Source organism: Balaenoptera musculus, chromosome 19, assembly GCF_009873245.2.
Source record: "Balaenoptera musculus isolate JJ_BM4_2016_0621 chromosome 19, mBalMus1.pri.v3, whole genome shotgun sequence".
Classification (NCBI taxonomy): Eukaryota; Metazoa; Chordata; class Mammalia; order Artiodactyla; family Balaenopteridae; genus Balaenoptera; species Balaenoptera musculus.
The window spans coordinates 42944638-42959600 of record NC_045803.1 but is presented as its reverse complement, the minus strand read 5'-3'; the positions used below and the strand labels follow the sequence as shown (position 1 = coordinate 42959600).

The 14963-nt window shown below is 45.7% G+C and overlaps 3 protein-coding genes across 4 annotated transcripts in view; 2 read left to right on the top strand and 1 right to left on the bottom strand.

Moving 5' to 3' along the window:
• Positions 1–3400, bottom strand: part of UTP4 (UTP4 small subunit processome component) — a 32825-nt gene extending 29425 nt beyond the window's left edge. The window contains exons 1-2 of the mRNA XM_036834026.1: positions 3300–3400; positions 1874–2034 (exon numbers count right to left, since the gene is read on the bottom strand). Of these exons, the coding sequence (XP_036689921.1) occupies positions 1874–2032 (159 nt within the window). The 5' untranslated portion in view covers positions 2033–2034; positions 3300–3400. The remainder of the gene's footprint in view (positions 1–1873; positions 2035–3299) is intronic.
• On the top strand, positions 3399–14834 carry DERPC (DERPC proline and glycine rich nuclear protein). 2 transcript variants are annotated; one of them, XM_036834031.1, is made up of 4 exons: positions 3399–3504; positions 11342–11399; positions 11667–11784; positions 12172–14834. In XM_036834031.1, exon 4 carries the CDS (start codon positions 12393–12395, stop codon positions 14013–14015), a length of 1623 nt encoding a protein of 540 aa, XP_036689926.1. In that variant the 5' UTR covers positions 3399–3504; positions 11342–11399; positions 11667–11784; positions 12172–12392; the 3' UTR covers positions 14016–14834. The 2 variants fall into 2 exon arrangements, with proteins under 2 accessions (XP_036689926.1, XP_036689928.1); XM_036834033.1 differs by lacking the exon at positions 11667–11784.
• CHTF8 (chromosome transmission fidelity factor 8) lies at positions 3409–14834 on the top strand. Its single transcript, XM_036834034.1, has 4 exons — positions 3409–3504; positions 11342–11399; positions 11667–11784; positions 12172–14834. Exons 2-4 carry the CDS (start codon positions 11377–11379, stop codon positions 12394–12396), a joined length of 366 nt encoding a protein of 121 aa, XP_036689929.1. The 5' UTR covers positions 3409–3504; positions 11342–11376; the 3' UTR covers positions 12397–14834.
• Positions 14835–14963: the final 129 nt, after the last annotated feature.

Sequence of the window (14963 nt, the reverse complement as noted above, 5' to 3'; positions counted from 1 at the left end):
AGTTGGTTTTGTTTCTTTTACTAGGACTTGCTCTGCAAAACCTTTTCAGACAATAAAGTTTCAGACAATCCAGTTTGTATCTGATGTATCTAATTTTTAAAAATCATCACAATTACCTTGATTGAGTGATAATTTCAAAGGTGTATACATGTCAAAAGTTATCAATACGTACACTTTGAATACATGTTGCTTATTGTGTGTCAATTTCACCAATTAAAAGCTGTTTAAAAAATTAAAATAAACGAAGGCAGCCCACTCCAGCTTTTCATTCAAGTCTCAGATTTCTAAGTGTTTTCTTAGCACTCAAGAAGCATTCATACTATCAAGGAATTTTATTCTTATATCTGCTTGATACAAAAGGGAATGAGGAGGTATAATTTTTCCTATCTGAACTTGAAAAGGCAAAATATTCATTAATTAAGTGGCTTGCCCAAAGGGCCAAAGTCAACGACATGAAGAGAATGTGGGTCTCCTTACTCCTAGGCACTACTCTTCACTCTCAGAAATATAATGTTTTCTTGTTCTGAGAGTGATCACCAGAGCTAAGCAATCTTCAATAGCAGCGAAGGGAACATGGAGAAAGTGGAAGACTAGACTGAATTAATTGTTCAAAAAAAAAAAAAAAGAAAACAGATGGGAGAGGAAAATAAGAGGTACTAGGTAAAGAACAGCCATGAATATCACTGACAAGGTCCTTGTTTTCATAAAATTTGAAGTTCAGCAGGGAAGAAGACATTAAACAAATATATATGAACTATTATATAATTACAATTATCATAAATGACAAGAAAAATCACAGTATGCAACAAGCATGTACCACAGCACGTTTTTCATTCTACGGAATGTGACCCATTTGTGGTGACTAGCAATTTCTTAACTCCTATTAGTGCTTCAGGGATCAGCTCAGTAAGTCATCTCTTTTCAGGAATCCTAAACCCACCTCATCAGAGTAAGGCACCTCTCCACTAAGATTCTATGCCTCTGCTTAGGTCTATCATAAAATTTGCCACACTGTTGGGAAACTGTATACTCGTCTTCCCCCCACTGGATTTTGAACTCCTTGAAGGTAGGGCCTCTGACATTCATCTTAATGCCTAATACTTGCCACTCAGTCATTTAGAAACACTTACAGAGTGCCTAAATTCCAAGTACTAAGCTGCTGGGCACTGCATTCATTCATTTTTCCTTCTATTCATTTATATCATGGTGCTTAGGGCATGTAAGGCACTCAATAAATGTGAACTGAATTATTTTGTTGCACTTGAAATCAGTAATCACCGCCTTTGAAAAATATGCTGCTGTAACAGCCCTTTGCATACACCCAAATAGTACTTTACCTAATTTAAAATCTTTACTCCCAAACATAAGGCATATAAATCTACCTTCTCTCAGACAGATGAACTTAGGAATCCATCTTCCTGGTATCACATCACCAAAATGTTTGATATTAAAATGTCTCATTTTTTCTGAATTGACAATGAAATGGGTACTGACACTTATAGCAGGAAATGCCACTTTACCAAAGTTACAATGGTGCAGAGACTGATATGAAGCAATGGTCTTGACAATTTCCCTTCTTATTGTGCCCAACAGATCTAGCAAACCTCAGTTTCCAAATGACAGTGAGCATTCCTAGGTAAGATTCCTAGGTAGGATCTTTCTAACCAACATCACACAGATCAAAACTCTAAGTGCATCGGTCAGACAAGAGATCGCATATTTGTTATGGGTTCTAAACAACTCCGGAGAGAGTGGGGGAGAGTTACTTTCTTTTGATCTCTTTAAATACAAAAAACATAGACGATTTGGCAGAATTGAACTTAAGAAAAAAATTAACATCAAAAACACCAAATCAGGCTCCCAAATGACTTACTTTCTCCTGAAAGTAGTTTGCTGACAAATTATAAATTTCCACAGTGCCATCTGTTCGTGAAACAGCCAATCTGTTTGACTGGTTATTGTAAGCCACACAGCGGATCCCTGATGGAACATAGTTAAAGAAACGTACTCGATGGACCTTAAATTCACCCATTCCTGGGGGGGGGCGGAGAAAAGAATCATTGTTAAACAGCAGTATGTCACACCTCATGTTTCTTATTACCACTATTCTAGGTGGAACTCTCCAACTATATCTTATCGAGGTTCATTTCTATTTTTTTTCACTTTTTTTTGGAGGGAGCCCCGCCGGGCGGAATGTGGGATCTTAGTTCCCCAACCAGGGATGGAACCCGAGCCCCCTGCTTTGGAAGTGCCGCTTCTTAACCACTGGACCGCCAGGGAAGTCCGACGGAGGTTCATTTCTAAATATCCAACTAATGATGCTTTCATGGCCCATACAGACTCTATCAGTCTCCAGAAGCTCAGGATTCTTCAGCAACAAAATTAAAAGATCAACACGTACAGCATCACCCAGACTGCCAGCAATCCTGACAACTGCCTGAAGGAAGTGGTCCAGGAAAAGAGGGGTGAGAATTTAAAACGTGATCTTAGAGCAAAAGACTGAACATAACCGCATTCTCTAACTGGGAGTGCGCACTTGAACGGAGCCACATGGAGCTGACCGGATGTATTCGAGGCAGAACTAAGGTCTCCTTTGTATTTTGTGTGTGAGGTTTCTGGGAGTGGGGGTGGTGAAGAGAAGGATAAATACCACGACCACTCTAAAGAAGCAAGAAATGTGGACAGTCTAAAGGAGTCTCTCAAAGTCAGGTCCGCAGTACTCCTGTATCAAAATCACCTCGAAAAATGGTTTTTAAAAATGCAGGATTCCGGGTCCTATTCCACAGTTCCAGAATTCCAATCTTTTGGGGCGGGGGGATGACTAGCAATCTGCATTTTGGCAAACACCTCCATCTCTACTGCATGCTAAGTTTGCAAATCACAGACTCTAACTACGGTACTGACGGTGGGGCTGATGGGGCAGGAAGAACCGAGAGCGTCTCAAGGTGAGGAACGACAGGACTGGTCGGCATCTGTCAACTACTCCCTCTACCTGCCGCTCCGTCGCCGCCAATATACGCACTCCGCTCTGGGTCGCCCCTTACTCGTCTCCTTTCAAGGTGAGGAACCCGTCTGCAAAGCAGACGCGTTCGGCCGGGCCGGGCTAAGAGTGCGTACAAGGCGCGCGCGAGGGCTCCACCGCCCCTTCCCTCTCCGGGGATCTCCGGAGTAGCCCCCACCGGCCTCGGCACAAGAGAATCGGCGAGCTCCGCCGGGCGCCGACCTGTAGCAGGCCTCACCCGCTCGAACTCCCCCCACCCCGTCCCATCCCCGCTCCCCACGCCCCTTCCCCAACTCACCAGCGGATGGGCTAGCCACTCTCGGCGCTCGCCTCTCTCCGCCCCGGCCCCACGTGCGCGCGCGCTCGCGTGCTCTGCCCCGGAAGTGCTCGCGCCGCAAGGCCGGAAGTGCGCAGGCAGTGCTCGCGGCGGCGGCGACGGCGGCGGGAGGTTCGGTTGTCGCCCGTTGGCCGCGCGGCGCCGCGCTCGGCGGCCGCCATTGCAGGTCAGGCCGCGGGCAGGGAGCGCGGGAGGCCGCGGGGAGCGAGGGCCGAGCCGGGAATGGGGACGAGGGTGCGAGGGAGCGGGAAGCTAGGGAGCTGGGGCCGGGCGGGGCACGCGGCTCGAGAAGAAGAATGGCGAGCCGAGGGGCGGGGAGCGGGGGAGCGGCGGGCGGGGGAGGGGAGGCCGGGAAGGGGGAGGGGAGCGGGGAGGGCCGTGCAGAGGTGGGGGCGACCCAGAGGGGCCCCCTGGTAGGAGGGCCGGGAATTGTGGAGAAGGGAGCAATGTGGAGTCGGAAGGCGGAGGGAAGGAAGGGAGCGAGCAGGGCGGAGCGGGAGAAGGGCGGAAAGAGTGGCCGAGCGCGGGCGGAGGACGGAGAAGGGGGCGGCGCGGGCCGGAACCTCGAGGTATGTGCGGAAAGGGGCTCTTCCCTGGGTGGGGAGGGAACCCAGCACGGGATGCTTGCGAGAGTGGGGTAGAACTGGAACCCAGGAAGTAGCGGGAACATCAGAAATGGGACTTAGCGGGGGATAGGACTGTGAGGTTCTTTCAAGGGGACATTTTAAGTCGTGGGGGAGAGGCTGCTGGGAGCGGTAATTGAGAGGGTGATTGGAAGGAAGAGACAGTCTGGAGAGTGATCCAGCTTCATTTGTGGGCGGAGTGAGAGACGAGAGAAGAGTGGGGTGGAGTCGGGTCCTGGAGGAGAGAAGTACTTAAGAATTGAGGGGGGGAAATAGGGAACGATTTGGAAAATGAGGGTGGTAGAGGAATAACGTTTAAAGACTAATCTTTGGGAGGAGGATGAACAGTTTGGAAAGAGTATTCCGGGGGGTTGGGAGGTGGAGGAAGGCAGTTTAAAGAGTAGTTTCCTTGGGAGGTAGGAGAAAGGGTTAAACAGCTTGGTGAGCGGTCCTAGAGATAGTCTGGGGGTAGTTTGTGGGGGGGGGCGGTGGTGGGAAGCGGATGGAGAAGTCCCAGAAAGTGGGCGGGGCTAGAAATAGGAAGTGTTTGTAGCTGAAATTGAAGGGAGGGGAGTGGGTCGGCGAGAGGGTGGAGAAGATGGGGGCTGGTGGGAGGGGAATCCAGTACAGAGGGAGACCTCAAGTAGAGCTATAAAGGAAGGGGCTTTGGGGAAGATAGGGTGCCACAGCAGTAGGAGGAGGAAGGGTAGAAGGGGCTGCAGAGTAGCAGAAGATGGAGAAAACTGGAGTAACTCAGATCGACTGAAGCCATCTTTTCTACCCATTGTCTACAAATACCAGTAATTGATTCCCTCCATCATGGGAATCTTAAAATGTGATGGGAAAGTACCACATGTATGCATAGTGTCCACACACGTTTTTGAACCCACTCTTCACTAGTGAAAAGTTTGGAAGCATTCAGTTCCACCTACTCTCCATGGCCCCTTTTTGGAGGAGAGCAAGCTTCTCATTTAGAAACTGGATTTTAGCACTTAATGACATAACAAAAGCCTGTCAAGAGACAAGATCTTCCCTTTGAAACTTAGACTCTCCCCATCAGTCACAAAATCACAACACTGCTAATAAAAATAATGTATTGAGTTGTATATAAAAGTTCCTGAATTGTTCATTTGATGGAAAGACACACAGAGAAATAGTTATCATGCTTAGAGGAAAAAAACGTTCCAGAACTTAATCCCTGAAGCAGTTTGGTGAACCCTGACTGCCATATTTGAATTGTTCTCCCATTGTGTAAACTTGATTTTATTCTAACATGCTGCTTTTATAGGATGTTTTAGTCCCCTCTAAACATTAAAATAATAAGTACACAGTAGTATAAAGTCATTCTATTGGACATGTACTAAGAAAATGCCATGTTCCTCCAGGTAATCAATAGCTTGACCCTAAAGGTTTACCATGTTAGGCACTGTGCTGAGGACTTTACATTCATAACTTCATTTAATGCTCACAACCACCCTTTGAGATGGGTTCGCTTTTATGCTCAATTTATTGGTGGAGAAACTGCAACATGAGATTAAATTACCCCCTGTCATACGCAGGCTAGATAAATGGCAGAATCACAGAATCCAGGTCTGATTCAGTTCTCACTGAATCCCTAAACACAAAGAGTAGTTTCTGGGACCGAATAAGAACTCAGTAAATGCTAATTGTTGGCCCAGCAATTTGCAAACATTTTGTGTCATATATTTAATTTTTTTAAATAAAAATGAATTTTTAAAAATTAAGAATTGTAAAGTTAAAGCCTTTATTCCGTTTAAAAAGCAACAAAAAAAAGATGAAAGGGCCAATGTTTATTACAGCTAAACGTTGTTTAGCTGTAATAAAATTAATTATGTGTAGTTAGGTTAAACCATTGAGTCAAAGCCCCTGTTTCAGTGAAAGCTGCATATTCTGTTTAATACGGTACATACCACGCTTTCTTCTGCTACATTTTATTTTGGGGGCAGTTACCATCATGAGGATCATTGCTCATGATGTTCTCTGTAAGACCTTAGTAATATTAATTAAACGACTCAGAAACCAATGGATAAGAAATTTTGTAGGAGATTAGATGAATCAGTGACAAAGACTGTGCTCTGTTCTTTTGACTTATCTTGCCTTACGCAGGCAGGAAACAGGTTTAGGCTGTAGTTTTGAATCCTGGAGGTAACCTTGAGTACATCTCTAGGGATTTCAGAAACCTAAATCTCATCAGTTGGATATGATGAAAAGCAGGCTCATTAGTTTTGAGTTGCCTACCCCACAGATGTCTTAGTTACTTCGGTGGCAAGATGTAACATCTTCCTCATAGGTGGTTTATTTGCCATCTTGTGGGAGATGTTATGAGAAAGGCTAATGTTTGTAAAGCAAGTTCCTATACTCATGTCCTGCATGAGAAGGGGCTGTGTGAGAGGACTGCAGGACAGGCCGGATTGTGGAGGAGTTAGAATTCACATTCCCCGTCTACCACTTACTAGCTGTTCCACCAGTTACTTAACCTTTAGCTTCTCTAAGCCTGTTTCCTCACTGTAAAGTGGGAGTGACAGTACCTGTATCATAGGATTGTTTTCAGGATGAAAAGAGAGAATCCAGATAAATGTTCAAAAAGGTTTAGCTATGTGAGAAATGAAGGTTTTTGTATTACAAAGATAATGCTCTGCCTGAACTTTTCTTCCTAATTAAGAAATTGTGGTGGCACTTTGATTTTTCAGGTTTTTAATGACTTTCAAAATGACAGTTAAATAAGATGTATCCCAGATTTGGTCTGATTTCAGACAGACCTTTTGAGTTTTGATTAGGGCTCCCATTGTGAGTCTTGGTTGATTCTGAGAATGTGGGTTCCTTTGCTGTTCTGTGGTTTGTTCAGGGGTCTTGAAGTCATCTGGACCACTGTCTTGAGAAACAACAGTGTCTTGACTTTACTCAGGATCTCCAAAGTAACTCCAGGTCTCAAGACTGGGGATGATCTGGGGCAACCTCAGATATTTCTAGAAATTTCTTAGATAATATTTCTAGAAATCTTGAAGTCCCCCACAAAGGGGTTTTTTTTTTTTTTTTCTTTAAGGGAAAAAAATAGTTAAAACATACAAAGTGCTTTTTAAAAAGTTTCGTTTACATAGCTAAAGTCATTTGACTAAGTTAGGAATATAGAACTTATGTATTTAGTTTAACTATGTAAAGGCCCCAAAAATTGAGTAGTGAAACATTTCCCCCTTTTGTAAGGGGAGGGGTAGGGGGTCAAAATAATTCATTGCAGGGGAAAGGTGTTTGGTTTTTTCCACACCTTCCTATCTCTCCAAGTCTCCAAGTCTGTACTGTAATTGTGGCCTGAGAGACTCCGCTCTGAAATATATTGAATTTAAACATCTTTTTGAAAAGTGGCATCAGTTCTTCCTGGCTGTACAGGAACTTGGAAGTATTATTCTTCACCAAAGACCAGTTAGTTGGTCCTAGCTAAATCTGGTATTAAACTCAAGGCTGTTGAGAGTGAGGTGCTCGGCAATCTCTTCCAGTGACTCCTTTTAGTGTCATGATTTGATATGGTGCATTCATCAAACCGTGCCTTCAGATGTTGCTCTTGATAAAGCTGCAGTTTCTACACAAGCAATACCTTAGAACAAGCACTTAGAAATTGCTCTGCTTATTTATTTATTTTTTTTTTAAATTTTTTATTTATTATTAATTTATTATTTATTTTTGGCTGTGTTGGGTCTTCGTTGCTGTGCGAGGGCTTTCTCCAGTTGTGGCGAGCGGGGGCCACTCTTCATCGCGGTGCGCGGGCCTCTCACTATCGCGGCCTCTCCCGTTGCAGAGCACAGGCTCCAGACACGCAGGCTCAGCAGTTGTGGCTCACGGGCCCAGTTGCTGCTCCGCGGCATGTGGGATCTTCCCAGACCAGGGCTCGAACCTGTGTCCCCTGCATTGGCAGGCAGATTCTCAACCACTGCGCCACCAGGGAAGCCCAGCTCTGCTTATTTTTAAATGTTCGAATGAGTTGAGACTGAAGACTTAGCAATCTTTTTGTTATACAGAAAATTTTCATTATAATGTTACTTGTTACTAATAGGATTTGACTTGTATTATACTTCTTCACCTCCTTGTTTTCCTACTAACTTTTTCTGCCTACTTTCAAGGGGATGAGGACAGATTGGGCTGCATGTTCTCATTATCTTTTTTAGTCATCTCCACACTAAGTGAAATACATATTCCCTGTCACCTCCATCAGGTGTGTTATCAGTGACGTACTCAGGTATACATACCTACTCTTGAGAATAGTTGCCTAAAGCAAAGAGCAAGAAGAAGAAGAATCTGATTCAGCCAATGGGATATTTTAAGGTGCTAAAGTAGAATTTTAAAATTCACCAAAGGGATGCCTTCCCCTACATCACTTACTAACTTGGTAAATACACCCTCATGTACATAAATATAGCCATATCAGTCCACAGGTTCCTGTGAGCTAGACTCTTGTAAGCTGGGTGTGAACTTCATTTGTATTCACATCTCTGGCATCTCATTAGGTCTAGCACAAGTTTTTAGGGCACAGAATTCTTATTTTTACAAGAATTGCTAGATGTCTGCCAGTATCAATAGGTGTACTCAGGCAGGGCCTCCTACATAAGTGGATAGAGAGCTGTGTATGCTCATTGAAGCACGGCTACAAGTATGGAGGTGCACCTATTCTGACCCAGCTACCAGGCATCTGTTTTCCTTTATCCACTTAGGCCACCGTTTTTTCTGTTTTTGTTTTTATTTTTTGGCTGCGCCACGCAGCTTGCGGTATCTTAGTTCCCTGACCAGGGATTGAACCCAGGCCCACAGCAGTGAAAGCGCTGAGTCCCAACCACTGGACCACCAGGGAATTCCCTTTAGGCCACTGTTTTGAATTCCTGTTCTGACAGGAGGCTGTCGAGGAAATGGGGAATGCACTGAAAATATTTCTACATCCCCTTTGCCTAAACAGTCTGCACATTCCTATCTCAAACACGTGGTCAGAGGTCTTAAAGATTAATCTCCTTCCCTGCCATGATTTTCCTAAAATTTGTATCTGTGTGAACACCCTATTACTTCTCTGAAACCACCTGTATTTTACACTTATCAAGGAAAATATACTGTTTCATCAGTCATAAAAAGCTTATTTACAAGAACTCTTTCTCAATCTATGTGCATTTATTAACCTTTAGAAACTTCACAACTTCAGTTTCAGTTATTGAGCCTTTTTTGATTCATGGCTAAAATGTACCTACCATTCTCTGAATTTTACTCACAATTATAGTGTGGAAATGCTGATTTATTTATCCCATTCTTTAAAAAATTAGCTATATGTTAGTCTTTAAAGCATTTCCACATTTTTTTTTTTAATTTATTTATTGGCTGCGTCGGGTCTTCGTTGTTGCGTGTGGGCTTTCTCTAGTTGCAGCGAGTGGGGGCTACTCTTTGTTGCGGTGCGTGGGCTTCTTTGTTGCGGAGCACGGGCTCTAGGCGCGCAGGCTTCAGTAGTTGCGGCAAGTGGGCTTCAGTGGTTGTGGCTCTAGAGCACAGGCTCAGTAGTTGTGGCGCAGGGTCTTAGTTGCTCTGCGGCATGTGGCATCTTCCCGGATGAGGGCTCGACCCCGTGTCCCCTGCATTGGCAGGCAGATTCTTAACCACTGCGCCATCAGGGAAGCCCTCCACATATGTTTTATTTGGTCTTCATGATAGTTAAATGAGTCAGACAATCCAGGTTTTAGCCCCATGGTCATTAAGTGACTTGTGTATGATGACACTGAAAGCGTTCCACACTTACAGGCTGGAACCTGAATTTAGGCCTTCTAATTCTAAATTATTAGCCTCTCCTTCAAGAAACTTTGGAAGAATATTAAAAGTGCTTTTGATTGTTCTGTTGATGGTGGAGGTGGGGCCTTCTTATCTGTCAGAAGACCTTTGCCCTCCTGAGCCAGTGTATTACGTGTTGTCAAGTGGTACCACACCTGGTACTGCTACAGCAGGTCTGGCTTATTCAAACATGACTTCTTGATTCAGCTCTTGCTGAATGCATGTACGCAGTGCCTGCCTGATGCCTTCATGTCTTTTTATTCTCACTTGGTTTTCTCCTTTGAGAGGGTATTGATTATGAGTGTAAAGTTGGATGACCTAGGTTCTTGTGTTGGCTCTACCACCTGCTAGCTGTGTGTGTACACATAAAGCAAATGTATCCCTCGGTAACTTTATCTGCAAAATACGGATAAGTCCCTAACTCAGAGTGGTTGAATGAGATACCACCCATGATATATATGCACAGCATCTGATTCATAGTAAAAATTGAATAAATATTAGCTGCTCTTTATATTTGAATTTGAAGTCCAGTGATTGACCAACCTCATGTTTCCAAAATGTGTTTGGTGCTCAAGAGTAAGAGGTTCTGCTGTCTTACAGGGCTGCTGACAATATACTTTTCACTGGAGATGCAAAACGAAGATTAACATGTCAGTAAGGAAACCTGTTTAACTTTAAGCAGGTGTTTGCTAATCATGAGCACAATTATAATTCCTATTAACTTGCTGTTCTACAGTTGGTAAACACTGATCTGATAACCTTCCACTAGGCTCCATCTATTCATTGGAAAGATTTGTACAGAAGCTATAGTTTAGATCCCCCATCCCTTCAGTCTCCCCATTAATCTATGCTTCTCAGGAAGACAAAGTACAAGAAGCCAGTTGTTTCAGGCAAAAATGTCCCATTTTAACTCATTCTTGTAGAGTGCCGCAAACTTGCCACCAGGTGGTGCCATTGTATAAAACGAAAGTAGATTAAGCGTTGGTGTCCTTAGTGTCTAAATGATGAAAGATGGGCAAAGTGTTTGATGAGAATCACATCAGAAATCAGCTTACCGTTCACTAAAGTTGTCTGGAAGACCTTTTCCGTTCTCTTGGCTTTTAGTTAAAAGAGATCATTTGAACCTTGAAATATAAGATAACCAAAGTGGCAGACATGAAGCTTATGTCATCACCAAAGGAAAAAGTAAAATCTAAAAGAATTCCTTAGTTTTTTAGAACCATGCAGAATGGAAAATATAATATCCTTGAGAAAGGCAAGTTAGCATACTGGCCAAGAGTGTGGGCTCTGCACTATATTTCTTGGGTTCAGATCCTGGCTTGTAGACTAGTAGCTATGCGACCTTGAATGCAGTTGTGATACTTATTAACTTTCCACACTGTAGTTGACCCTTGGTGATCTGAAGCAATTTTATATGTACAATATCAGTTTAAAAATTTTACATGTTATAGAGTTGTTAGGGGATTGAAATTAAATATGTCTAAAGCACTTAGAAAAGTGCCTAGCACACAGTAAGTGACAAATGTTAGCTATTGTTATTATCCTAAAGAAATTCTTTTTCCTCTACAGCTTATTTTCAGTTGCTTTTTAAAGACGGGAAGCTCATGGTGCAGATCATTATTTCCAGGTGAGTACCTTTTGAGACTTTTTAAAATTTAGCTTGAATGATTAGGGCTATATAGGTTTGAAATTTCCCTGGAAGAATTGGGGTCCTTAGGTGCATCTTGCACAAATCCTTGCATTTCAATTGCTAGTTCAGTGTCTAGCACTGCCCAGTTTCCCAAGAATTCGTGCTCAACAAAGAGATCTCTTGGGCCTTGAATGGTGGTGTAGGACACTATTATTTATCCTTCACCCCTCCAAAATATTGTAACCGCCAGCCCTTTGCTTGCAGTGCTGGGGCTGGAGGCCTGGCAGAATGGGTGCTGATGGAGCTACAGGGGGAGATCGAGGCTCGCTACAGCACTGGATTAGCTGGAAACCTCCTGGGAGACCTACATTACACCACTGAGGTGAGGGGACTTTTCTTTCCCTGCCTAATGCTTCAGGAAAGCAAGCTACACCAAGGTGGTGCTCCCAGGACCCAGAGTGAGGACTGCCCTCAGGTTTGTTATTCAAGGTCTAGCTAAGCCATTGCTTGTTCTCCCCCCACCTCTGCAGTAGCAGGGAAATTTAGCTTTGGGGAATCTGGAAAGGTCACAGTTCTAAAAGTAGAAATTCTCTTACTTGGGGCTAGAAAGAATAAAAAGGATATGAGGGTGGGTTGTCCTTTGTGGCTTCTCAACAGTGGTTGAGGGAGTGGAGGTGCCAGCATTGCCTCCCAAGAGCATCTCTAGAAGGCACCTGAATGTTACGACCTTGCCCTGAACCTCAGGCATCTCATTCTTGTTCTGCCAAAGGGAATCCCTGTGCTGATCGTGGGGCATCATATCCTGTATGGGAAAATCATCCACCTGGAGAAGCCTTTTGCCGTCCTTGTTAAACACACTCCCGGGGAGCAGGATTGTGATGATCTTGGCTGCAGGAGTGGCACCCAGTACCTGGTAACAGCACTCATCAAAAACAAGATCCTTTTCAAAACTCGCCCCAAGCCCATTATCACCAACGTCCCCAAGAAAGTATGAAAGAACCCCGGATTTTCCCTAGAGAGCGGCCAACTCCTTGGACTCGTGCTCCGCTGCCACCTCGAGGACGGATGGACAGTGCCCTGGGACCACAAGGGGGTCCTGCTTTAAACACAGGCCACCCGCTGGGTATGAATTCAGATCCCTTCCTTATGGCAACCGGCTCTCTTGGTGGAAATTTGGCCCCATTTCCAAGGAACCCGTCTCCTTTTCCAACTTCATCAGGCTCATTGGCTTCAAATCCAGCACCTTTCCCTGCTGGTGCTCGTGACCCAAGCATGGCTTCTTTTCCAAGAGGGATGAATCCCACTGGCACAGGTGCAGTTTCTTTCCCAAGGCCGGGTGGTCTCTTGGGCCCAAGCCCAGGGTCAGCTCTAAATCCTAGAGCAGGGGCTCTTCCAGGCCCAGGGCCTCTGTCTAACCCAAGGTTAGGGGGTCTCCCAGGGCCAGGTCCTATGTCCAACCCAAGGCCAGGTGGTCTTCTGGGAACAGGTCCTGACCCCAGAAGTGGTGGCCCCATGGGTCCTGGATCTGGACCCAACCTGAGAGCAGGTGTCCTGTTGACTTCTGGGAATGGTCCTCCCAATCCTAGACCCGTTGGCCTGGGCCCCGGACCAAGTCCCAATCTGAGATCAGGCTTTGTAGGTACAAACCCTGCCCCAAGGTCAGGTATGTTTCCAGGCCCAGGCCTTGGGCCCAACCCAAGGTCAAGTGGCCTGGGCCCAGGCCTTGGGCCTAACCCAAGGGCCGGTGGCCTGGCTCCAAGCCCTAATTTGGACACCAGAGCAGGTGGCCTTTTGGGCACAGGATCTGGTCTTAACTTAAGAATGGCTGGACCTCAAAGCCTAGATCTTGCACCCATTCTAAGAGCAGCAGGTCTTTTAGGAGCAAATTCAGCTGCTTTCTCACAGTCTTCTGGAAACATGGGCACAAGCCCATCTTCCATGGCCAGAATACCTGGCCCCATAGGCCCAAACTCGGGTCCTGGCTCTCGGGGAATTGGCCTTCCAGGGCCAAATCCATCTCCCATGTCGAGGGCTCCTGGCCCCATTGGCCCTAATTCAGCTCATTTTTCAAGGCCCGCTGGCCCCATGGGAGTAAATGCTAATCCTTTTCCAAGGGGGACAGGTTCAGGGGGATTGAACCCAGTTGCTTTCTCTCAGTCTTCTAACACATTGGCTTCAAACCCAGTTAACTTCCAGAGGTCTGCTGGCCTCCAGGGCTCAAGTCCGGCAATTTTCCCAAGAGCCTCTGGGCCACTAGGCTCCAACCCAGCTAACTTTCCAAGGGCCACTGGTTTACAGGGTCCAAGTCCAGCTACCTTCCCAAGGTCTACTGGCCCATTAGGCCCTGGTCAGGTTACTTTCCCCAGGTCAGCCCCTGGGCCCCTAGGCTCTTCGCCAGCAGGCCCTGTGGGTATCAACCCAGCTCCTTTTGCAAGGCCAACTGGGACCCTGGGTCTAAACCCAGCTTCCTTTCCAAGGATGAATGGCCCTGTAAGCAAGACCTTGGTCCCATTTCCTAGAGTGGGGAGCCTCCCTGGCACAAACCCAGCTGCTTTCCCCAGACCAGGGGGTCCAATGGCTGCAATGTACCCAAATGGAATGTTACCCCCTTAAACACCATTTTCTCTCCAGGACCACCTTGGTTTCCAGGCACTGTGGTTCTGGGCAGGGGCTGTGTTTTAGGTGAAAGGGAGCTACAGTCTGAAGTACATAGCTGGGGCTCAAGTTCAAATGAGCCTTTTTCCCCCCTCTGCGTCTTTCTTGACTGAAGGTGAAATGTTATCTGTGGGACATGGACTTTGGCAGGTGGGAATGATCCCGCCTTGCGAGAAGGAATCTCCAGCCTTCCAGAAGCCTGCTGTGCTTTTGTCCCACAGCTTTCTGCCCCTTGTTTCTTACTAGTTTCTTGAATTGTTCTTGTGGACTTTTCCTCAGGGATACATTGGCCTGCAGGTTCCAATTCATATGCGGTCCCCTGCTCACCACTGGAGAATCAGCTCACTGCTGTCTAGAAATGTTGCGTTGGTGAGCGGACCATGCTTCAGCAGCACTGACCTGGTCACCCTCTACTGCCATACCTTCCCCTGGGGGCTGGAACACAAAACAGGGAAGTGCAACCACTTCAGAGAGCCACCAAATTTCTGCTTGCCTGACCGGGCCTGCAGCTCCCTTCTCCTGGGACTTACTTAGAGGAAGCCAGGATCACGGCTCCACTGCTCATCCCACTCCCTCTCCACTGGTACTCCCAATCAATCAAAGAACCTCAGAATTCAACTGATGTGGATGGGGTTATGGGAATTGGGGTGGGGGTGGGGGGAATGAAGGGGAGAAATCACTGTGCTTCGTTCAGCCTGATGTGAAAGGATGGTTGGTGTTTTCCTGCATTGTACCTTTTCTTACTGTTTCTTTAATAAATGGGACGAGAGGGCTGTTGATTTCACTCCCTTTTTATTACCTGTTCCACAGGGAAGGAAGTTTACCCACTGCTTTTCATTGTTTCAGCTTGGCCACAGTCCTACATTACCTTCCAGATAATGACATTTTCAAGGAGGAAGCAAGCTT